Below are 25,734 nucleotides of genomic sequence, written 5' to 3' on the forward strand. Positions count from 1 at the left end.
ATGACAGGGCTCTTGTGGGCTGATTTAGAGGATATGAGACCAGTAGCAAATGCTCTTGTTTAAGTGGTTGAGTAGTAGTACAGAGTAAGAGTCTCCTAATGACCTGCCTGTTAATGAATTTTTTGAGGCTAAGCAGTGAGGGGTGGAATTAAATGAAACTGCTCAAATAGCGCCTTGGTTATTGCTCACTCTCTAGGCCTGGAGGAGGAAAAACTATTATTATATCAAGAAAACAGTAAGCCTCAGAGCCCTAAGGCAAAAGGCAGTATGGCTGTAGCTGCTGAATCAAGGGCTTCTGAGAGCTAACATAAAAGATATCAGCAATGAGGATGTGGAGCTTTGGGTAGACTGAGTATATTATAAGTTCATTTGTGGAGTCTGAGTGGGCAGCCACTTGAAATTGAATGTAAATGCAGTCTTGCTGACTGGTACATGGCTGCTCTTTCACTTTGTGGACTCTCATTTTTCTCTCCCCACTCTATTCTATCCTCACCTGCTTAAGATAAAAGCCAAATATGGTAGGGAACCTCAGGGAGGGAGAGGAATTCAGACTTTTTTAGCTATGTTGAATAGAGATGCTCAATTCGCCATCCTATGTGGTCCCCTGGGGAAAAAGCACGGTAGATGTCAAGGTAGGCTGAAGGCACTGAGGACTGCAGGGTGGAGTTCCAGCAGCATGCACAGGGGCAAATTAGAGACCACTGGGCCCAAGCACTTCCAGGAGCACAGCATCACCCTGGAGTGAGAAACCGAAGCAGAAGAAAAGCCTTCCCACCACCACAGTCCTCTGTAGGATAGATTCCCCCGCTACCTTGTCTTCCCCATGCTCCTGGTTAGGAAATAATGTAGTCTCCTGGCAGCTATGGCTGTAGTCCCTTTTGTGCATATGTTAAATTCCTTGGTCTGTGTTCCCACAGGGGGTGAAACACTCCAATTTGAAAAAGCTGAAATGTAGCTGGAGCCTCTGGGCCTATTCAGTGTACTATTGTTTTGGGTTCCTCTGCTAAATGTATAACTGGTATTGATAATTTTGTGTTCTTACACTATGAATACTTACAGATTCAGGGGAGATTCTCCTATTCATGGGCTGCTGCATGTAGAGAGGTGTTCCGCTGTCCCCTCCCTAGGTGATTCAGCAAAAATAGTGTAGCATCCCAGGAGGGAAGAAAAGAAAATCACAACTTTGGTTAAAGGCTCCATGACTGCTGGAGAATTCAGACCATTTCCCAGTACAGCAGTGCCACCTGCCTGACCCAGCTACCAAGTGCACCTCTTTTGAAAAGGCAGATGCAGCTTTGAAAAGGGATGCAGCTGGCCTGGCCTTTGTATCATTTTGGCTTTCCATGAAGTAGAACCTACCCCTTTTGGGGAAAAGCTTATTTCTCACTTTGCCACCTGAAGCAAAGCAGTTGACTCATTACGCCACTGGATTTAAGGAATTTCTTGTAAAAAACTGAGTCTGTTTCACCTGTGGTTCAGCCCAATTAAAAACTGATGCAGTTGTTCAGGGTCGGTGCCAGCTACAGAAAAGTGAGAGTGGATTCCATCACTCCATTCTTATAGCTTTGACCAGTATGCCCCTTGATTAACCTTGTTATATTTTTACTGGCTCCTGGCCTGTTGCCGATAGCCTAACCTTCAGGTCAGCTGTTAGAAGACTGACAGATTAAAAACAACTTTTCTTTGGTACTGCAAACTGTGAAAATAAATTATAGCCGCCAGTCAGACAGTCTGGCTTACTCAAACCTGTACCTCCTAGATTGCCATCATTTCTGCCTGAATTCGTTATTGTATCAGATATGGTAATAAATCCATCATAATAGTCTGGGCAATCATTGTGTCCTGGTTTTGGGGAATAGGGACTTCAATCAGTATCCCATCCCTGCTTCCATTTGTAGGATGAATTCCTTTTCCTTCTGCATGGCTACAAAAATTTTTTTTTTTAGGCATTTTTCTTCTCCTAGTTCTAATGCGTTTTCAACAGTGCTCAAAGCATAATGGGGTTGTTGCCCTTACCTCTGGGATTTAAGGCTCCCCTCTAACCCCTTACTCCCCATGTTAAAGATGGTAGGAAGGACCCAGCCTGGACTTCATGCTTTCTCTCAATGGCTTCATGCTTCCCCCAAGCCTGCACCACGACAAATGCTTTCTCAGGACTTTCACCATACACTCAGTCTTTTTGTGTATGCCTGTGAACATCTGGTGAGATCTTTGCAAAAGTCCGTGAATGGGTATGAATTCCTTTTGTGTCTGTAGATTCCCTAGCTTCTATATTTTCTTGCTAACACAGTTTTGACTGAATTATTCTTACTGGTGTCCAATATTGTCTTCCCCAGGTACTCAAGTACTCATGTCCCATGTGTCCTGCCTTTCATTAGAATTTGGATTGGTTGGTTTCCCAGTAACCACAGCACTCTGATGAGTTCAAGAAGTTTCTATTTGTAGATCATTTGTTTTTCCCTTGTTCTTTTTTGTAGTTACAATGTGAGCTATGTTCTCTCCAGCTTTGTGCATCTCATAGAAGCTGAAGAATACCTTCTGGGATTTTAATTGATAACACAGTGAACCTGTCTATTCTGTTAGGGAACATTCACATCTTTGTATTGAGTCCTCTGATCTTTAAACATGGTATATTTCTCAATTTATTTAGGTTGTCTTTAATTTCAGTAATATTTTGTAATTTTAAGTGTAGAGGTCTCACACATATTTTGTCAAGTTGGGTAGTGCTAGACTCATAACATTTTTGATACTATTATAAATAATATTTTAAAATTTTGATTTTATTTATATAAAGAAATATTGTTGAATTTTGAATGTTGAACTTAAGCCGTATGATTTTGCCAAACTCATTTATTTCTTCTTTTCTTTATTCCTTACGATTTCCTTCTTAGAGAATTATATTTGAATAAACAAAGGTTTATGTCATAGTTTTCAATCTTAAATCTGTTTTGGTCTTGCCTTATTGCCATAGCCAAGACCACAAGTAATATTGAGTAGAAATGGTGAGAGCAGACATAATTGCTTTTTTCCATGTCTTCGGGGGAAAGTATTCAATCTTACATTATTAGGTTTGATGCTAGGTGTAGGGTCTTTATGGATATCATTTTTCAGGTTGAAAGTTTCCTTCTTAGTTGAGAATGTTTATCAGGAATGCATATTACATTATTTAAGATTTTTTCCATTTAATGAGAGCTCATATGGTTTTTCTCATTTAATCTAATAACATGATAAATTACATGGATTTTTTTTTTAATGTTAAGCCAACCTTGCATTTTTGACATAAACCTATTTTGATAGTACTACCTTTTTAGATATTGCATGATTGTATTGACAATTATTTTTTAAAAATCTTTTGCCTATGTATTCATAAGGCCTATTGGTCTGTCATTTTCTTTTATTGTAATGTTTTGATCTGGTTTTGGAATCAGGGCAATGCTGGATTCAAATGAGTTGAAAGATGTTCTTTTTCTCTAATTTTGAAAATGTTTTTGTAAGATCAGTGTTAGTCCTTTCTTAAATGTGTAATAAAATTCCCTAGAGAAGACATTTGAGCCAAGAGGTTTTATGTTGTTTAAAGTTTTAAATTACAAATTCAAATTATTTAATAGATAATAGATTCGTATTTTCTATTTCTTCTGTGTCTGTTTTGATGATATATGTATCTTTTGAATAATCAGTTTACATTTAAAAGTTGCTAAATTTATTAACATCATCAACTTGTTTTTAATATTTCCTCATTGTATTTTAATTATCTATAGGATCTGTACAGATATCTTCCCTTTCATTACTGATATTTGACAATTTGTGTCATCTTTCTTTTTTTTCTTTTTGAGTTTGCCTACAAGTTTACCAGTTTTTTCAATCTTCAGAAATAACAAGCTTTTGGTTTCTTTGTTCTTAATGAACAATGTTGTTATGTTCTTTTTCTGTTTTATTGATTTCTACTCTTTAGTATTTCCTTTCTTCTCTACTTTGGTAAAAGTTTGTTTCATCAATTTAAATTTTTTTTCTGATATGTGGTTCAGTATTGTTTTACCAACATTCCACAACTTTGAATATCTTATTTTATATCACTTAGTTCAGTATGCTTTCTAATTTTCCTGAAGTATCTCTTTGCTGTTATATGGGTTATTTCAAAGTATGTTGTGTTTTTTTTTCCTTTTTGAGGCAGAGTTTTGCGCTCTCACCCAGGGTGGTACGATTACTACTCACTGTAGCCTTGACCTCCTGGACTCAAGAGATTCTCCCACCTCACCCTTCCAAGTAGGTGGCACTACAGGCATGTGCTACCACGCCCAGCTAATTTTTGTATTTTTTGTAGAGACAGGGTCTCACTGTGTTACCTGGGCTGGTCTTAAACTCCTGGACTCAAGCAATCCTCCCACCTCATTCTCCAAAAGTGTTGGGATTACAGGCATGAGCCACCGTGCTTGGACAAAAGTGTTTTTTCTAATTTTTAAATACTTGGTGATTTTTCAAAGTTTTTTGTTATTGGTTGCTAATTCAATTTCATTATGGTCAGAGAACTTGATTTGTATGATTTCTGTTCTTTTAAATTTGTTTAGGTTAGTTTAATGGCTCAGTATGTAATCTATCTTGGTGATTGTGCTGTGTACTCTTGAAAATAATGTGCTTTCTCTCATTGTTCGGAGTAGTGTTCTATAAATGTCAAATAGGTCTAGTTAATGATAGTATTGTAAAATCTTCTCTAGCCTTACTGATGTTTTTACTGTTCTATTAACTTTTTTTTTTTTTTTTTCTCCCTGAGCCAGAGTCTTGCTGCATCACCCAGGCAGGAGTACAGTGGTGCTATCACAGTTCACTGCAGCCTCAACCTCCTGGGCTCAGGCAGTCCTCCTGCCTCTGCCTCCCAGGTAGCTGGGACCACAGGTGTGTTCCACCGTACCTGGCCTTTTTTTTTCTTTCCAATAGATATGGGAGTCTCCTTATGTTGCCCAGGCTGGTCTTAAACTGCTGGGCTCAAGGATCCTCCTGCCCTGGCCTCCATAAGTGCTGGAATTACAGTCGTGAGCCACCACACCTGGCCCTGTTCTATTAGCATTTAAAATAAAGATAAGTTAATTTTTTTTTACTGAAAAAAAGAGTTGTGAAATCCCTACCTATAATTGTGGATATGTCAGTTTTAGTTTTTTGACTTCATCTGGTTTTTGTTTCATGTGTTTTTATCGGGTACATGCACGTTTAGGATTGCTATGAAATACGTGGCTTTGTGCTCAATGATAATCCTTTTCTCCTATCAATATAGCTATTCCAGGTTCATTCTATATAGTTTGCATCATATATATATAGATTGTTTTTAACCTTCACTTTCAACTTGTGTATTTTTGAGGTTTATTTTCTGTTGATAGTAATGGTTTGTTTTTGCTTTTTAAATCCAATTTGATTTTTGTCTTTTAATTGGAGTACAGAGTATTTGTATTTAATCTAATTTTCATATGGTTCCTTGTTCATTTTTTCTCTTCCTACCCTTTTTTGGATTTTTACAATTCCATTTTACCTTCTCTGCTGACTTATTAGCTGTATATATATAATAATATAAATGTGTGTGTATATATGTGTATATAATTTATGTATATATAACATGCATATGATTTATGATATATATGCATGTTATATATGTATATATTATATGTATATATAAAAATATATTTTGTGTGTGTGTTTGTATGTATTTTTTTTTTTAGACAAAGTCTCACTCTGTTGCCCAGGCTGGAATGCCGTGGAACGATCTTTGCTCACTGCAGCTTTGACCTCCAAGGCTCAAGAGATCTTCCTGCCTCAGCCTGCTGAGTAGCTGGAACTACAAGCACTCACCCAGGGTGACCACCTGGCTAATTTTTGTGTATTTTTGTGTAGATGGAATCTTGCTATGTTGCCTAAGGCTGGGGTCTTGAACTCCTGGCCTCATGTGATCCTTCTGTATTGGCTTTCCAATGTGTTGGGATTGCAGATGTGAGCCACTGCACCTGGCTCAGCTATATCTTTTAAGTTTTCTTGTTTTAATGGTTGTTTTAGGTTTTATGATACACATGCTTAACTTATTATAGTCTACTTTCAAGTAATAGCACATCATGTATAATGTTAGAACCTTACTATTAATACAATGTAATTTCTGTTGGTCCCTTCCATCTTTTCTGCTGTTTTTTACTTCATAATACAGTGTCACTATTTTTGTTTTAAATAGCCAGTTATCTTTCAGTTTTTTAAAAAGTTTGTATTTATCCACATATTTACAATGGCATTGTTCATTCCTTTTTGTACATCAGAGAAACCTTCTGGTATATTTTCCATCAGCCTAAAGAACTTACTGTGACAGTTTTTGTAGTGCAGTTGTTTGCAACAAATTGTTTCTGTTTTTCTTGTCAAAGTGTGTTCCTTTTGTCTTCATTTTTGACTTTCACTCAATATATAGCTCTACACAGACATTTTATTCTTCCATCATTCAAAAAATATTTTGTTGTTTTATGGCATGCTTGGTTTCTGATGAGAAGTCTGTGATCATTCTTATCTTTGTTCCTCAGTTCTGTGATGTATCTTCTTTCCTCTAGCTTTAAGAGTTCCTCTTTATTTCATTGTTTTTATAATTTTCATTGTGATGTACCTTGGTGTAATTTTTTGTGTGCGCTGTCCTTCCTTGCTTGGGGTTCACTGATATTCGTGGATCACTGTTTTTGTTGTGGTTGTTGCTGCTATTGTTATTTGTTGTTTTTGTTTTTTCATCAAATTTGAAAAAATTATTTCATTGTTTCTTCAAATATTTTTTTTCTTAGAACATTATTCTCTTTCTTAGACTTCAAAAACTCCTATTTTAGGCCGGGTGTGGTGGCTCGCACCTGTAATCCTAGCACTTTGGGAGGCCAAGGCTGGGGGGATCACGACATCAGGAGATCGAGACCATCCTGGCTAACATGGTGAAACCCCATCTCTACTAAAAACACAAAAAATTAGCCAGGTGTGGTGGCGGGCACCTGTAGTCCCAGTTGCTTGGGCGGCTAAGGCAGGAGAAAGGCTTGAACCCGGGAGGCAGCACTTGCAGTGAGCTGAGACTGTGCAACTGCACTCCAGCCTGGGTGACAGAGCAAGACTCCCTCTCAAAAAAAAAAAAAAAGTAACAAACAAAAACTCATAATTTAGACTTGGTATTTTTCCACATGTCATTGAGGCTTTGTTCTTTTTTTTCCCCCCCCTCATAGCTTTAATTTGTTTGGGTAGTTTTGATTGCTCTGGTTCCCGTTTCATCACTCTTTTTATCTTTTGTAGTGTCTGATTTGTTGTTAAGGCCCTCTAAGGAACTTTTCAGTTCAAATACTGTGTTTTTCAGCTCTGGAAAGTTTTATTTGATTAATTTCTATAGTTATAATTTCTCTCTATTGTGTTCATGTATTTCTTTAAATCTGTTTTTAATAGATATTTTAATATCTTTGTCTTATAATTTTGTCATCTTTTTTGCATCCTAGTATTTCTAATAATTTTTTATTGGATGCTGGTCATGGTGTTTGAATACTATGAATGGATTTTGTTATCCAATAGTGAATGTTGTACTTTGTTCCGTCAGGCAGTTAAGTTACTTGTGGGTCAACTTGATCCTTTCACACTTGTTTTTAAGCTATATTAGGGCAGCTTTAGAGGAACATTTATTCTAAGGCTAGTTTAGCCCTACTGTTAAGGCATACTCCTTCATAGAGCCATATTGAATGCTCCTGTTATTTAATGGTATCTCCCGTTTTAGCATTCCAACCTAGAATATTTTGCAGTATCCTGTGAGTTTGAGACTTGATCAGTTTTGCAGAGTTTCTGGTAGTGGTTCTTTGCCTGGCCTTTTTGAGTCTCACTGTGTACATTTATAACTTAGTATTTCTTTGAAGATTCAGGAGTCCCTATATAGAATTTTCTGGTACTGTTTCTCTGCTTAGCTTACCTTTTTTCTGTTATTCTGACCTGAAAATTCCAGGTTTCTCAGCCTTCCTTAACTCAAATTTGTCCCTTCAACTCATTGAGTTCATTGTGTTTACTGAGATTTTCCCCTTACATTATAGGGGAAAGTATATTTAGCAGAAAGCCAGAGTAATCACAGGGCTCAATCATGTGTTTTTTAGGGGTCACAGTCCTGCATTGCCTGTTGTCTAATATCTAAAACAGTAGTTGCATAAATTCTGTCCCATTTTCTAGTTGCTAGGGTAAATCCTATACCAATTATTCCGTTAGATTGGAAGTAGAAGTTTTAAATCTGTTTTTAAAATTTAATTGTCGTGGCACTTCTTTTAGCAATTATGAACTACCTTGAGGCATTTCTTTTACTGCTGTCTTACAGTTATGTCTTAAAGTTATTGAAAATCTTTGGTTGTTGTTTTTCTTTTTACTCCTTGTTTCTTATGTTAGAACCAATAGGTTAGTAATATTCTGAATCATGCAAGTCTGATTCTTGGTGTTTAAAATATCTGCTCTGGGCCAGGCACAGTGGCTTATGCCTGTAATCTCAGCACTTTGGGAGGCCAAGACGGGCAGATCACTTGGCATCAGGAGTTCGAGACCAGCCTGGCCAACATGGTGAAACCGTGTCTCTACTAAAAGTAAAAAGAAAATTAGCCAGGTGTGGTGGTGTGTGTCTGTAGTCCCAGCTGCTTGGGAGGCTGAGGCACAAGAATCACTTGAACGTGGGAGGCAGAGGTTGCAGTGAGCAGAGATAGCACCACTGCACTCCAGCCTAGGTGATGGAGTGAGACTCTGTCTCAAAAACAAAAGAAACAAACAACAGATCTGCTCTGGACAGTTTTCTTTCATAAATGCTTCCATAATTTTTTTGTTGTTAGAGGAAAAGATTATGTGCTGGAGAAAAAAATCATAAACTATACAAATTTATGCCTTATGATCTCTAGTCATTTTCCTCTCTCTCTCTCACAGGTGTTACTATACATACCAGCAGTTAGCAAACTTTTTCTGCAAAAGGCCAGATAATAAATATTTTAGGCTTTCTGGGCTATATACAGTCTATGTCACATATTCTTTGTTTTCTTTTTTGACCTTTTAAAAATGTAAAAACATTCTCAGCTTGAGGGCTGAGGCCACCACCACTTTGTTCACATAACCTTCTCCTTTCATTTTTTACCAGAAGACCTTACCTCTTACTTTATTGCAAAAACAAATACATTTTATCAACTTTTTGCTTCCTGTGCGTCTCATCTCAAAGCGTATCTAGACCTTCAATTATTTGTCCATCTTTCGTTCTTGTGTTGAGGGAAGATAGATGCACATCCTTTCGTTTAAGCCTAAACCCACTTTGTGGATTCCCCTTCCAAATTCATTCACACATTGTTCCAGTTTGCACTCCTATGTATTATCTTCCCTGACTCTTCCAGCTGTACTCGATTAACATGTGCAAATTTGCTCTGTTCTCACTTTATTCCTGCTGCTTTAAATTTTGTATTCATGCCATCCACCACTACAGCTTATCTTATTATGTACTTTTAGTTGAGTTTAAATTGCAAATGAAAAAAATAATGGTCTTTAAACTGTACTTAAACTACTTAGGTATAAGGTGTTTTACATATTCATTTCTGAGTCAATCTTGGCCACATTTTCTTTATTTCATAAATTAACAGCTTTTTTTTTTCCTCCAGTGACAACATATTAAAACGTATTAGAACATCTCAATCAAAAATCTTCTGTGATGGGGAAGGAAATACTCTCTAAAAAGCGAAATATCAAGTACAGATTTTTTTTCTTTTTAATTTTAGGAATCAGACTAGATCTAGGCACATTGTGTTGCAGGCGTCACCTCACAAATCTGCCAACGCATGTCTTTTCTGAGCTTCAACACAGCTGCTGTCCTAACCAGCAGCTCTCCTTTCCTCTCCTTGATAGTGGTTTACATTGGTGTTTTGGTTTATGTTGGGGAAGGAAAAATACAAAAGAATCTCTTTTTCATTTTTCTTATGATACTGTGGGTTTTAAAAAACTGTAATGTGAGTTAAGTAGCAGTGGCTTCTTCAGGATCATCCTTATACTGAGAAACACAAAGGGCATTAAGTGTTTTAAATATAGATAAGTCCGTTTATATAAAAAATACTTTAAAGAATAAGATTACTTGTAAAGAATAAAGACACATTTAAAAACTACATGTTCTTACAACAATTTGTTCTATTCTTTTTTCCCTGTAACACAGTTATTCCTCCCCCGCTCCCCACACAACAGATTTGTAATGTAAGAATAGAATCATGGTGCAGCCTGCAACTCCCAGAGGTAAAACACACAGTACTAGACTTCCATCTGTAGATTTTACTTTTCAGATTTCATGTCATTTTCTCAGAGTTAAATTGAAATTTAAAATCATTTTAAGCTTTCAAGGATTGTATTCATGTTGTTCTTTTAAGTGGTTTCATCATACTTTATTTTGTGTTATATATTTTATTAAGCATAATTTTATTATTTATCAATTATATACGCTGTACAGCTGCTTGTGTCTTAAATTTTAATTGCTTGCTTTTGCCATATTGAATTAGTTTTGAAATATTCTTTTATTGTTGAATATTTCCCTTTTTGATGAACTTAAAATAGTATCATTAATGAATTTTTTAATCTATTTGAGTAAATTTCTTATTTGTTTTGATTTGGATATTTCACATATACAAGCATAACTCAGAATTATTCAAAATTGAAGAAATGTGGTATGAATGATCTGAAGGATCAGTAATACAATAATTTAATATTTTTAAATTCATGTTTGACATTGCACTTGGATTTGGAAACATTTAGCCTAGAATAAAGACAATTTATTGGTATTATAATAGTTGTGTTAAGTATTTGAATCTTTTGAATCACAGATGAACTCTTATACTAGTAGAATCAAAATCTGTGCCATATTGTGCTCTCTTTTTGAACATGTGATGTAATGAAGATATTTCAGATAAGTTAAAAATACAATTGTTTTGCTAGCTTTAGAAAGGAGACCAGTAAAAGTGTTATTTGACTGATGTAATCTGGAGAAAATTGCTCTGTGAAAACATTAGGTGATTTTACATTTGAGATTTTGACTGTTTCTTCCTTGTTATAGAAGATTCTTAATTTATAGTAATTTGTTTATTTGCTGAGGCAAGAGTATAAAATACATTTGGTTTTGTTGATGTTCGGGAAGAGAGTCTAGCTAATGTATGAGTTTAGCTTTGCTTACTTTCCCAATTTCGTCCTTGTTAATTCTCTATATATTCCTCAGATTCTCATTATTGATAATATGCAGCAACTCTCAAGACTCACATTTAAAACTGGGAAAATCTTGAAATTCCTATTATTTATATTTATGGAATGTATTATATTAATATGAGAGATTTAACTCCTGTACTTTCAGCTGTAATGCTTACTCACTTTTATTTTGTAGACATGTGACTATTGTTTAGATTATTTTCAAAATCACCATAGGAAGGTCTGATTGCTTGGTTAAACATTTAACAAATATTCATTACATTCTTTGTGTCCAATAGGGTGTAAGGTGCTAAGGGAACAGTGACTATGCATTTGTAATTTAGTAAAAGATGCAGATGAATACACTATGATAGTATACAGTAAGTGCAATACTAAAGATTAAGTATAAGGTGCTATGCAGTCACATAAGACAGACACTAGTCTGCAGGGAAATGGTCATGGAAAGCTCTCCAGAGGAAGTGGATAAACTAGATATGAAGAATACTCAAGTATTTGCCAGATCAAGGCGACGGGTGCTTGTTCAGATTGGTGAAAGTATATCATACAAAGAGACAGCCTTTCCTAGAAAAAATTTAAGATGGGGAATACAAGAAAAGGACAGTGTATTAGTCCATTTTCACACTGTTGATAAAGACATACCTGAGACTGGGAATTAAAAATGGTTTAATGGACTTACAGTTCCACATGGCTGGGGAGGCCTCACAATCATGGGGAAAGGCAAGGAAGAGAAAGTCATGTCTTACATGGATGGTAGGGGGCAAAGAGAGTGCTTATGCAAGGAAACTCCCATTTTTAAAACCGTCAGAAACTCCTATTTTCAAAACCATCAGATCTTGTGAGACTTATTCACTATCAAGAGAATAGCATGGGAAAGACCTGCTGCCACGATTCAGTTACCTCCCACTGGGTTCCTCTCATGACAGGTGGGAATTGTGGGAGTTACAATTCACGGTGAGATTTGGGTGGGGATGCAGCCAAACCATATTAGACAGGGAAGCGTTGAGAGATAGGGCCAAATATTATATGGCCATCCAAGCCATATTAGGGAATTTCAGCTTTGACAGGAGAGCATTGATGACTCCAAGGGAGTAATGTAACAGACTTGCATTTTAGAAAGATCACTCTGACAACAATGTCAAATGGATTGGAATATTGGGAGCATAATTAGAGATAGGGAAGTCCAGTATGCCAGGCAAGAGTATCATGGTGATAAGAATTGAGGGAGTAGCATTGAGGATGGAACAAAATAGTAGGATCTATTTTAAGGAGATACAGAAGCTGTGAGGTGTGGTTAAAGAAGTAGGGCTGACTTGCAAAATTAAGTGGATAGTAGGTCTACTCACTGAACCATTTAAGTCTGGAAGGATTACCCCATTGAGCCATCGCTGTTACAGAAAAAGCCATGAAAGCCATCAAGCCTAAAACAATAAATTACTGCCAAAGAAAACTGGATCCATACGTTGTGCATGACTTCACAGGATTTACCACAGAGCCAATCAAAGAAACCATGAAAGAGATCGTAGATATGAGAAAAAGATGGCGGGGTGAAGGGTTTCAGTAGAGTTTCCAAACCAGTGCCAGAAGATGAGGAAGAAGATGTAGAAGAAGCAGTGCCAGAAAACAAACTGACATTAGACAATCCAGCAGAAGGGTTCCAATTATTCAAGACTACTTTTGACTTTTTTTATAACATGGACCCTTCTACGTTACAGGCGCTGAAACTAAAGCAAATGGTGAAAGGATTGGTACCATACGGAAACACTGTTAGAGAAATGAAAAAGCAAAAAGTCAGACAGAAATTGCCGTGTATTTCTGTCAAGTTACACCAAGTGTGCCTGCCTTTCCTGCCTACTCTTCTACCTCCTCCATCTCTTCTGCCTCTGCCACCCTAAGACAAAACCGACCCTTCTTCCTCTATTGGACTCTATTGGAGTTCTCTTCCATAGCCTTGATAGCCCTTTCCATAGAACACCATGTGTAATGAGCCTCAAAAGTCCTTATGACACCAAATCTAGGTGTTGAATTAGAGTTGTTGTGGTTTGGGGCAAGCAGTCTACTTTGATGCCCTGGATGTTGAACCTCATGGAGTTCTGGGTGGCCAGGGGGATTGTCTGATATCAGAATAACTTCAAGGCAAGGTACTGACTTCAGGGACAAACCAACAATGGAAGCAATCAAGAAAAGGTGTTCTCATTGTCCAGGCCTTCCTGTTGAACAGCCAAAAGACGGGCAGTGGTGTTTATCTTTTTCCTTTAAATCTTGGGGTTAGTAGCTTTAATAGATAAGGGCAATCCTCCTGATCATAAACCTAGCTGCATTTGCACAATACAGTGGAGTTAGCCCATCTCTTACTGCCTTAAATCCCAGTGATTACTTTTCTTCCTTAGTAACAAATGACCTTTATGACATGTTTTTCCAGAATAGGGTACTTTAGTCCACATTAAAAACCTGTTCAGGCAGATATCCTTTCTCCTCAGTGATTTTCTTAATAGCACCTGGGAACTCATCTGCTTCCTCTTGAGCAGCAGAAGCTGCTTCTCCTGTTATCTTGATTTTTTTGTTCTTGTTACATAAATTAACCCTTTATTCTAGGCTAGTGATGTCTCAAATGATTCTAGGCTAGTGATGTCTCAATTTCTTCAGTCTTTTGATGGCCAACTTTGCCATGTTGGTGGAAGTGGCATTGTAGATCCAGGCACCATCAGCTACTATTTTCATGTAGGAACCACAGTGTAAGATCCCCAGTGCTTGTTTCTTCATCTTGGTTTAGCCACAAAAGGAGCAAGTGTACTTGGCAGGATGGCTGATTTCCGTTTTCTTCAGTGTTTTCTGGAGGGAGATACCATGGCAATCCCATATTTACCAATGATTTCAACCTACTTGGTGAGTTTTAGCAGTGTAGCTGTGAACTAGGCATAAGCCCAGGGAGGACTATCTTGATATTTTTAAAGCCACACCCCTTTCTAAAATTATTAAACCATCCTTTGCTGGGATTAAATTCTTCAGCTTTAGATCCTTTACCTTCCTTTTGCTTTAAGTTGTCATATGACTTCACTATTTCTTGAATCATATAGGTGTGCCTTTTTTATAGCAATCATGCACCCACATAAAAGCTACATTTTCAGTACGAAATAAAAAGATATTTTGCAGAAAGTGCTGCTGTAGCTGCAGCAGTGGCTTCACAATTTTTCTTTTCTTTTCTTTTTTTACAGTGGTCCTTGTGCCGGATTCATTTGTCTTGAGATAGTGGGCAACCATAGCTGCAAGTCTCAAAATTCAGCACATATCAAGCAATTCTTTTTCTTGTAATGTCTTGTCTTTTCTCTGCTTCTTGAAAACACTTCCAACAACATCACTAAAGACACTTCATATGGGTCCTATGAAGTTATTCAAGTTTTATGGTATTGCATTAAAAACTATGAAAAATAAGTGAGAACTGCAAGAGATCACTTTCTGTTGTGATAACACAATTTACTGGAGAGAGACAAACTGCTCAAGCGAAGATGTTAGCATCACTTAACGTTTAAGGGGATAATTGTAACACTTGAGATCACAGCAGTAGCAGGAGGATGTGGCTACCAAATTATTACAGTAGTACAGTAAGTACTACAGTTAATTTCTTTTTCTTTTTTCTTTTACTTTAAGTTCTTGGATACATGTGCAGAACGTGCAGGTTTGGATACATGTGCAGAATGTGCAGGTGTGCATGTGCCGTAGTGGTTTGCTGCATCTATCAACCCATCATCTAAGTTTTAAGTCCTGCGTGCATTAGGTATTCATCCTAATTCTCTCCCTCCCCTTGCTCTCCATCCCTTGGCAGGCCCTGGTGTGTAATGCTCCCCTTCCTGTGTCCATGTGTTCTTATTGTTCAACTCCCACTTATGAATGAGAACATGTGGTGTTTGGTTTTTGTACTATAGTTAATTTTGTGCAGTTGTGATTTAATACCACATCTTTATGTTTGTTTACATTTTTGTCAGCTGTGAATGGTGCCATGTATGGTCTGCAAGTGTTTTCATAAGTTTTGATAAATTTTAATTTTTATAATATATTTGTGTATATTTTATGGTAGTGATGAAATAGACTAGTATCTGCATGTATTTTATATATTCATGGCATGCCTTTTTCTTAATTTTTTTGATATTTCTAGGCTGTATGGTTCATCTGCAAGTTTTTTCAAATTGTTGCATCAAATCTCCAAAAAAATTTCCAATGTATTTATTGGGAAAAAAATCTGTGTATATGTGGACCTACACATTTCAAACCTATTCAAGAATAAATTGTACTCTGGGCCATGTTGAATTTGAGTTGCTTATTAGACATCCAAGTGTAGACAGCTAATAGGAAACTGTATATGTGGATTTGAAGTCCTGGAGAAAGAAAGGGGCAGAAGACACAGATTTGAAAGTTGCCACAAAGAGAGGGTAAGTGAATATGTGAGAAGTATGGAGTTGTATTCCCCAAAGGGAGTGGAAATAGTACAGCTATCCTGAGGAATTCTAATATGTAAGGGGTGAGCGTAGGAAGAGAAGACCAAAAGGAGACCAACAGGCATTACCTAGAGGTGGGATGGTATGAGATAATGGAATCTAAGAAAGCACGGTGTTTTAAGGATGAAATATCAACATTGTAGATGAGAGTTGAAGAGTAGCGTTAGGATTTAGCCAAAAAAAGAAAGAAAGAAAAAACATGGTTGTTGACCTCTGCAAGACAGCATCAGGAATGTGGTAATTACATAAGTATTGAGATCAAGGTGAACATTAATGTGATCTCATTTTTCATATGCCTCTTTCAATGAAGAAGTAATTTCAGCTGTTCAACAATATAACATTCCATGTTTTGGTCAAGGAGGGTGTCAGTAAGAATATTATTATTATTATTATTATTATTATTATTATTATTATTATTATTTTTGAGACAGAGTCTCACTGTCGTCCAGGCTGGAGTGCAGTGGCATGATCTTGGCTTACTGCAACCTCCACCTCCCAAGTTCAAGGGATTCTCCTGCCTCAGCCTCCCATGTAGCTGGGATTACAAGTGTGTGCCACCACGCCCAACTAATTTTTGTATTTTTAGTAGAGACGGGGTTTCACCATGTTGGCCAGGCTGGTCTCGAACTCCTGAGCTCAGGTGATCCACCCACCTCAGCCTCCCAAAGTGCTGGGATTACAGGCGTGAGCCACTGTGCCCGACTGTCAGTAAGAATAAAATAAAATTGTGGGAAGTTGTTTTTGAAGACTTTATAATCCAAATAAAAGCCTGATTTATGAAATGGTATAACCTGAAACTTTAGATTGTAAAAGAAAAAGATAAAGAGATGTCATAATATAGCTTGAATTTGAAATAACTGGGATTTAATCTAAACTACCAATGATTTGGAGTTTCATCTTATAGATAATATATGGTTATTGACAGAGTACTATGAGATACTATATGAAAAATGCTATAATGCCTATAGCCTCTAATGTAATACCTGTCAAGTGTGTGTGTTTGTATGTAAATATGTGATATACTGAACACCTTATTTATAACTGTATATACTGGTTAATAACTTTATGGCACTTTTCCTCTTCGTATGTATATTACCGTGTGACAAAGTGAAAGTTTAAAACAACAAACATTTATGAAATTACATCATTTCTGAATAATAATAGCCACCTAAAGATGTCTATGTCCTGTTTCCTAAAACCTGCAAATACTTTACATTATGTGGTGAAAGAGACTTTGAAAATACGGTTACAATTATGGACCTAGATATGGGCTTAGTCTAATACATGAGACCTTAAAAGTAGAGAACTTTTCCCAGCTGATGTTGGAAGAGATGAGTCAGAGAGGTGAGGCAGAAGGGTGTTCAGAGAGATTCAAAGCGTGAGATGGAAGTAGGGAGCTATAAGCCAAGGAATGTGGGTGGCCTCTAGAAGCTGAGAATATCCCCCAGCTGACAGGCAGCAAGGAAACCAGAAAGTCCTGTAACTACATGGAACTGAACATTGTCAAAAACCTGACTGAATCTGGCAGCAGTTCTTTCCCAGAGCCTCCAGTAAGTAACATGGACAGCCAATACCTTGATTTCAGGTTTGCGACACCCAGAGCAGAAAAAGCCAACTGAGCCCACTGGACTTCTAACCTACAGAACTGAGATAGTAAATTGTATTGTGTAGAGCCACTAATTTTGTTGTAATTTGTCATGGCAGCAATAGTTAACTAATGCAAAGAGGTAGGAATCCAGAAGTGGCTTAGCTGGGTAGTTCTGGCTTAGGGCCTCTCACGAGGTTGTAGTGAAGTTGTCAGCCAGGGCGTGACTGGGGTGGAAGGATATACTTTCAAGCTGACTCACGTGGTTGTTGGTAGGCCTCCATTCCTCACCATGAGGGCCTCTTTCTAGGGCTGTGCATGATGTGGCAGCTGACTTCCCAGTATGAGTGGAGAGAGAGAGACAGTGAGAGCTTGTGGGTACACAGTATAGAATCCATAATGTTTTTTGTAGTCAAGTCTTTAATATGACATATCATTATGTTTGCTGTATTCTGTTGTTCACAAGGACCAACCCTGGGATAATAATTACATTACAGGTGAATGTGATTACCAGGACGCAGGGATCATTGGGGGATCATGCTGAAGGCTGGTTACTGCAAGTATGTGTGCCTAAGATGACAAACTGTCAGCTCTGTATTACTTCATTAGCCATATATAATCCCAGGTCTGCAGTGTAATTTTTTTTTTTTTTTTGGGACGGAGTCTTGCTGTGTTGCCCAGGCTGGAGTGCAGTGGCCCGATCCCGGCTCACTGCAAGCTCTGCCTCCCAGGTTCACGCCATTCTCCTGCCTCAGCCTCCTGAGTAGCTGGGACTACAGGCACCCGCCACCACACCTGGCTATTTTTTTTTTTGTATTTTTAGTAAAGAGGGGGTTTCACCACGTTAGCCGGAATGGTCTCGATCTCCTGACCTCATGATCCGCCCGCCTCGGCCTTCCAAAGTGCTGGGATTACAGGCATGAGCCACCGCACCCGGCCCCTGCAGTGTAATTTTAAGCAAGTTATTTAGGCTCTCTAAAGTTCAAGTTATTCATTCAAAATTGAAATTAGTTGAAATTAGTTTTATGTGTCAACTTAGTTAGTTTAAGCAAATAAGGTGTTTCTTAAAGGTTCCAGCACTTATTTTTGAATATGCGATTTGAAGATTAAGGATCTTGAGATATTTTTAATAAGCTAAAGGAATGGTTGAAGATAGAAGACTATCACTGATTTACCTTGGCTCAGATTATTCTTGAACTGGTCAAGTTTGTCATATCATATGAACATGGCTACTCCCTCTGTAATGACATGGATTGTTCCTAGAGGAGCTGCTGAGTGGTGCCATTATTGCAAGGGGCACTGTTTTCAATGAGGTCTTTATGAGTGGCACTTATCAAGTTGTACAGTGAGCAGTCTGTGTATCTGTACACAATGACCCTGTATTTATGTACTTTTGACAGTTTTAGGACTTATTTCCTTAGGTATAAATGTCTGTTGGTGTGTCTTGTAGCATAGTGACTTGCGCATGATTACCCAATAAATATTTGTTAAAAGCATGGATGAGTGCATGAGTGAGTGGGTGATGGGGCAATATCACTATTCAACTACTGAAATGCTTTTCATCATATACCATTCTTTTAGTCATTATAATATTTTTTATTTGCACTTTATATTGTGATACCAAGAAGGTTCTATTTATACTAAAGAATGAAATAGAACAGTTTGTATAGTGGAATAAATGAGGGGATAAGTACTTGCTAGCTAGTTTCTGATAGATTAAGGCAATTTTCCAGTTCATCTTTCATTACATAAGTCCAAAATGGATTAACAGTAAACCTGTTTGTAAATAGCAGTCTCTTGTGTGCTGAAGAATTGCTTTCAGTTTGTGTATCCTCATCATAAGTGTAGAAAAGTTTAATAATCTTAAGTATTTTATGGGTAGTATGCAAGATATTTTAGTTGAGGAATCTTTTCAGGAATATTTTAGTTGGGGATATTGTGTCTTAAGGAATTATGCTATTCTCTCTTAGTTAACTTTTGGAAATGTATATTTTTAAAGCAAAAGTTTAACAAAGACCTAGGAAGAGTGTGTTTTTGTAACTCCACTAATATTTATTAGCTACATTTCTACTACTTTTTTTTCTTTTTTGGGACAGGGTCTTGCTGTGTTGCCCAGGCTGGAGTGCAGTGGCCTAATCACGGCTCACTGCAGCTTCAAACTCCTGGGCTCCTGAGATACTCCTACCTCAGCTTTCTGAGTTGCTGGGACTACCAGTGCCCGCCACCAGTTGTGTTTTTTGTAGAGATAGCGTTTTGCTATATTGCCCAGGGAGGTCTCAAACTCCTGAGTTCAAACAGTCCCCCGCCTCGGCCTCCCAAAGTGCTAGGATTACAGTCATGAGCCACTACGCTTGCCCTACTTTTCTACTTAATTAGTTTCAGTTATAAGAAATTATCAGCGTATGTGTGTCACAATCCAAAAAGAAGTACTCTTTAAGACTGGTACTTTTGAAAATTGTATTTTTGGTCATCCAAAAGAGTTGTGTTACTCAACTTCAATTCAATTTTGATATGTTTCTTATGTGAAAATCGCTATTCTTTTTTTACAGGAGAGGCATAGTCCTTGCTCTTTAGAGTTTATGATATAGTATTTGATGATTTGGGATGTGTAAAACTAGGAGAAGTATAAAAATGACTTTAATATGATCAGTATTCAAAAAGAGATATTAACAGTATGCTAGGAAGGTTCAAAAGAAACCATATGATTTGAAGAGTCAGAACAAGGTTCATTAAATAAGGTAGGGGGTTGAAAGAACAGGTATAATTCTGAAAAGCAAGGTTGGAGTGGCGAAAACTGTGTAAGAAAACTGCAGGTATCTTTCAGCTTATAAAATTCTGAACCATTTGGCCTGTGCCACTTTTCATGGCGAACTTTTTACTTTTAATTATTGCCCTGAGCGATGGTAAGATAGACTTGAATAATTTAAACTCTATAAAAATAATACTGAATAATTTAGACCCTATTTTAAAAATAAATTATATGATTAATTTGCTGCTCTATCCTGCAACCAGCCAGTTTACTGAGGATAGGAGAATTGTGGTAGTGTTAACTAGACTAGAAGATGATACAGAATATACAGACTTACAGAACTGAGAGGGACACAGAGATCAGTTAATTCATCACCCCCATTTTGAAGATTAAGAAACAACAGAGAGGTAGGTGCCCAGTTTTCTACACGGATTTACTCTGATAGAACTGTTCCTGTGTAAGTCTATGTCTTGCAACAGTGAGTCTGTTAGGACTATTTGAGGTAGGCGTCTAATTCATTTTTGTTAAGGTAACTGAATCTGAAATATTTAATTTGTGCAGAATCTGTAGACTCCTACAAACAAATCAGTCCACTACTTTCCCTGCTTTCTGTGCCTCTTACTAGAGATTTCATTTATAGCTCACCTAGAAGATGGTAAAGAATATATGAAATATATAATATCAATTTGGCTGTAGGAGAGACTATGAGTGGGATGGGTAGCAACATAAGTATGCCAGTTGGCATAAGTTCTTCATGGCACACAAACATGAGGAGAAATTCTAACTATGCTGATAGAGGAAGAGATCAAGTCCACCACAGATTAAGACTAGGATTTTAACAAAAAAAATATTTCTGGGCTGTCAGCAAAGTCATTTACATTTTTAGTTTTTATTAGCAGTATAATTTAAAGTCCTCGATCATAACACTTCATTACATTAGAGATATTCTTTTGGCCTGAGGTATTTTTTTAACAGCTTTATTAAGATATAATTAACATACCATGTAATTCACCCATTATAACTTGTGCAATTCAATGGCTTTTAGTATATCCAGAGAGTTGTGCAATTGGAGCCATAAACTAATTTTAGTAGATTTTTATTATTCCCCGAAACCACTTCATACCTATTAACAGTCTCTCTCCTTTCCTCCCCAAACCATGCAGTCCTAGGCAACTAATATTCTGGAACCAATATTCTGTTTCATAGGTTTGACTATTGTAGATATTTCATATAAATGGAATAATATAATATATGATCTTTTATGCCTGGCTCTTTCACTTAGCATATATTTTCAAGGTTCTGTCACATTGTAGCAGGTGTCACTACTTCATTCTTTGTAATTGCCAGATAATATACCATGTATGGATGTACCACCTTTTGTTTTTCTGTTCATCAGCTGACAGACATTTGGGTTCTGCAAATGTTTTCTCTTTTTCTGTGAATTCTCTTTTCTGAAGTAATTTTATTTTAGTTTAAAGGTAATACAATTTGAGAGATATAACATCCTATTTTCATGGACCTGCAGCAAGGGAAAGCCCTTGATGTTGCGTCTTTTAAAGATTATTATAGACTCCTCTCAAGCTTGGAAAGAGATCAGGATGTATAAATGAAGGAACTGGAAAGTTATACTGCAAGGTCAGCTGTTTTATTACAGTGGATTCCAGACTGTATCTCTATATTCTGTTCTTTCTTTCTGGTGTTTCTTTTTCCAGCTTTTAAAATCTTGTATTTGTATTCTCTGAAACACACCTGTTATAGCATATTATTGGGTCTGCTATCTACCCAAAGAGTCTACAACCCTAAATTATCTCTCTCAGTGACAGATTACATGCTATAAGTTTCTCTTTTGTTATAGACTTTTTTTTTTCTTTTAGGTGAAATTGATTTAAACCTTAGATGAGACTGTATTTCTAGAAGGTAAAATGTAGCCAGAGGCATATATGTGAAAGTAGGGAGGGAAGATGGTTGACATACTGTTGGGCTGATGTTTACCTTTAGCACATAAGTATTTAAAAAAAAAAAAAAAAAAAAAAAAAAGCCCTGCAGGTTACTCATGACACATACAGCCATATCCAGCTTTCTCTTTTGTCAAGGCCAGACGTATTAGTCTGTTCTCACATTATTATTAATATAAAGAACTCCCTGAGAATGGGTAATTGATAAAGAGGTTTAATTATCTAATGGTTCTGCGGGCTGTACATTCTTCTGCTTCTAGGGAAGCCTCAGGAGACTTATAATCATGGTGGAAGGCAAAGGGGAAGCAAGCATGTCTTACATGGCTGACAAAAGGAAGACAGCAAGCCCAAGGGGGAAGTGCTGCACACTTTGAAAACAGCCACATCTCTTGAGAACTCACTCACTATCACAAGAACAGAGGGGGGAAGTCTGCCACCATGATCCAGCTACCTCCCACCAGGCCTCTCCTCCAACATTGAGGATGACAATTTGCTATGAGATTTGGATGGGACCACAGAGCCAAACCATATCACCAGATGCTTGGTTCTTGAAATTGTGTAAGATATCTTTCCTTACCTTTTAGATAACGTATTTGCTCAGTTCATAGATTATAGTTTGGGTAGAAGGAAAAGAGCATGCTAAACTAATGCATACCAATAGGTTTATTATTTTGAAGAATATTTGTATTTTAAAATGTGTCTTATTAACTAAATCCCTGATTGATAGAATTTAAACTGTTTTAGTGAAGTAAATAACTTTGAGCAGTGGAGGAGATTTTTGAGCATTAGTCATTAAAATATAGCACATATGGTCTAAGTAAATGCCAGAAGAGATACAAGTAATGTGCTGTGAAAATTCAGAAGATGGATAAATTATTTACAGTTTGGAAGGTTAGAGAATATGTTGTGTGGAGTTGGCACTTGAACTGAGTATTGAAAGATAAGATTTTATTGGGCTATTTGGAGACTGGGAAGGTGCACACACTTAGAGTCAGGGGAATAATCTTCTAGTTTGACTAAAATGTAAGCTCTGGATTACAGGTCAAACATTGTATTGAATGCACACCTTTATTTCTACTTTTTCCTTTATGTTCACTAAAATGACAGTGAAGGGCTAAAAAGGCATAAACAACAAGGACAAAGAATGGAGACAAGTTAAGGACTCAGTCCCCTAAGATTGTTCCCACCTCAGATGCTAGTTATAAGTCCCAGGTTGTCAGTAGTATTTCTCATTTACCTGCTGTAGATCAAGGGGTTTCCCACAACTCCCGCCTCAGGATTGGTAATTCTTTTTTTTTTTTTTTTTGAGACAGAGTCTCACTCTGTTGCCCAGGCTGGAGTGCAGTGGTGCGATCTTGGCTCACTGCAACCCTCGCTCCCTCTGGTTCAAGCCATTCTCCTGCCTCAGCCTCCCAAGTAGCTGGGATTACAGGCTCTCGCCACCACACCCAGCTAATTTGTTTTGTATTTTTAGTAGAGACGGGGTTTCACCATGTTAGACAGGATGGTCTCGATCTCCTGACCTCATGATCCACCCGCCTCAGCCTCCCAAAGTGCCGGGATTACAGGTGTGAGCCACTGCGCCCGGCCTAGGATTGGTAATTCTTTAGAACAACTCACAGAGCTCAGCAAAGTGCTTAACTTATTATTACTGTTTGTTGTTGTTGTTGTTTTTAAAGAAAGGATACAACTCAGGAACAGCCAATAGAAAAGATATATAGAGCATAGTATGGGGGAAGGGGCACAAAGCTTCACTTCCCTCTCTCATGGGTTGACCTCTCAGCACCTTGATGTATTCATCAACTCAGAATTTCTCTGAACCCTGTGGTTAGGGGCTTTTATGGAGGTTCCATTACATAACCATGATTGATTAAATAATTAGTCATTGGTGATTGACTCAGTTTTCAGCCTCTCTCCCCTCCCCAGAAGTTGGTGTGGGATGGGATTGAAAATTCCAATCCTCTAATCATGCATTGATCTTTTTGGTGTCTAGTGGCCACCATCATTCTATTAGCATACAAAAGGCAGTCTTGTTAGTCCAGACATTCCAAGGGTTTTAGGAACTGTGCCAGGAACCTGGTACAATATTTGGGACAAAGATGAAATATTTATTTTTTGTTATATTACAACATCCCTCTCAGCTTTTTTTTTTTTTTAACCAAGAAAAACAACCAAAACTAAACTGTCCTATAGCTGCTGAAAGTTTTAGTTATTTTACTGATTTCTGCTGAAGAATGGAGAATTAAGAACAGAATAATCTTCTGGTAATTAATTCATTCAAACAAGTACATATTGAAGTTCTCCTATGTCCTAGATATTACTCTAAGCACTAGCGATACAACAGCCAAATTTCTGCTCCCAAGGAGACTAAAAGAATATTTTAGGGACAGTTAGACAAGTAGATTCATACACAGTACCCTTTACTGATGTGGAGAATACTGAGTGAGGAGCCATTTTATGGGAGAAATAACAATTCATTTTGGGAGTATTAAATTTGGCCTACCTTTCAACTACCCAATGATATATTAGTCAAGAAATTCATGGAGGACGTTGGGGCCGAGGATATAAATTCAGGGTGGACAGTGTGTTGATTACAGTAATTCAAGAAACTGAGCTCCTTCTTAGCAAAATCATAGGCCTGCCTGTCACCTTTGCAAGTTCACCTTACCAAATTTAGACTCCTTTTCTCCTTCTCCTTCACCTCCTGTTTTCTAATGTATCCCATTTTCAAAATGCCATTTTGGCACAAAACTTCTACTTCCTTTTGCTCAGTCTTTTAGACCCTGCAAAAGTACAAAATTGTCTTTATTTGCAGATGACATGATAGTCTACTTAGAAAACTCAAAAGGATCTGTTACATTAGATTATAATATATTAATTATAATTATATTTTACATAATAATTGTTACACATATATAGTTAATATGGTTATATTAAATATATTTAATAAATATTAGTAAAATTTAACCAAATTTATGGAAAAAGATCAGTTTATATAAATTATTTTCCTGCATACTACGTATAAAGTTAGAAATGTAATTTTCTAAATAAAAGATACATTAAAGTAACAACAGAAAAGTAATGTATTTAGAAAAGAGCAGGTTTGGTGGTGGTAGGACCAAAAGCCTATTTGCAATGGGCTCAAGAAAACGGGGAGAGCAATTCCAGATAGAATATAGATAACTTACCTGAGGAATTTTCCTGTAAAGTACAGCAGAGAAACTAGTAGTAACTGGAAACGGATATAAATTTCAAAGGTTTTTTTTTTTTTTTTTTTTTTTTTAATAAGCTATAGGAATTGCATCATAGTTATGTCCGATGGGAATGATTCCGTAGAGAAGGGAAAAATTGATGATGTAGGAGAGAGAGGGGAGCATCCTTGGAAGAATGTCCTTGATGAGGCAGGAGGGCATAGAACCTAGTGTACTTAATGGAGGGGTTGGTAATGATCGCGGGATTGGGTAGCAGAAATTGGGTTGAATACAGGATCATTAGAAGAGAAGAGGTCAGGAAGTGGTGATGAATGGCATGGTTTGATGATACGAGATTCAAAGCTGGAGTTCTTGAAGAGGATGGAGGGAGAAGAGTCTGGAAATGTCCGTAAGAAGCAAAGTGGACAGCAACCTAACCTCCAGGCCATGTGGTAGAAGGGGTGAAGGAGAAAACATTGCCTGCTTGAAAGATTGTACAAGGAGAGCCAAGTTTCTGTTAGAACAAGAAGGTATGAATTTATTTTCT

At 37.2% G+C, this 25,734-nt stretch overlaps 1 protein-coding gene across 3 annotated transcripts in view; it reads left to right on the forward strand.

The window, feature by feature from the left end:
• COG5 (component of oligomeric golgi complex 5) overlaps positions 1-25,734 on the forward strand; it is a 366,355-nt gene that overhangs the window by 101,097 nt on the left and 239,524 nt on the right. Inside the window, exon 1 of one of the 3 annotated variants that reach the window (XM_030932306.1) lies at positions 25,467-25,717. The exons of the other annotated variants lie outside the window; for them this stretch is intronic. Within the exon in view, the coding sequence (XP_030788166.1) occupies positions 25,591-25,717 (127 nt within the window). The 5' untranslated portion in view covers positions 25,467-25,590. Of the gene's footprint in view, positions 1-25,466; positions 25,718-25,734 lie in introns of those variants that run through there. 3 annotated transcript variants of the gene reach the window in all.

Source organism: Rhinopithecus roxellana, chromosome 6, assembly GCF_007565055.1.
Source record: "Rhinopithecus roxellana isolate Shanxi Qingling chromosome 6, ASM756505v1, whole genome shotgun sequence".
Taxonomy (NCBI): Eukaryota; Metazoa; Chordata; class Mammalia; order Primates; family Cercopithecidae; genus Rhinopithecus; species Rhinopithecus roxellana.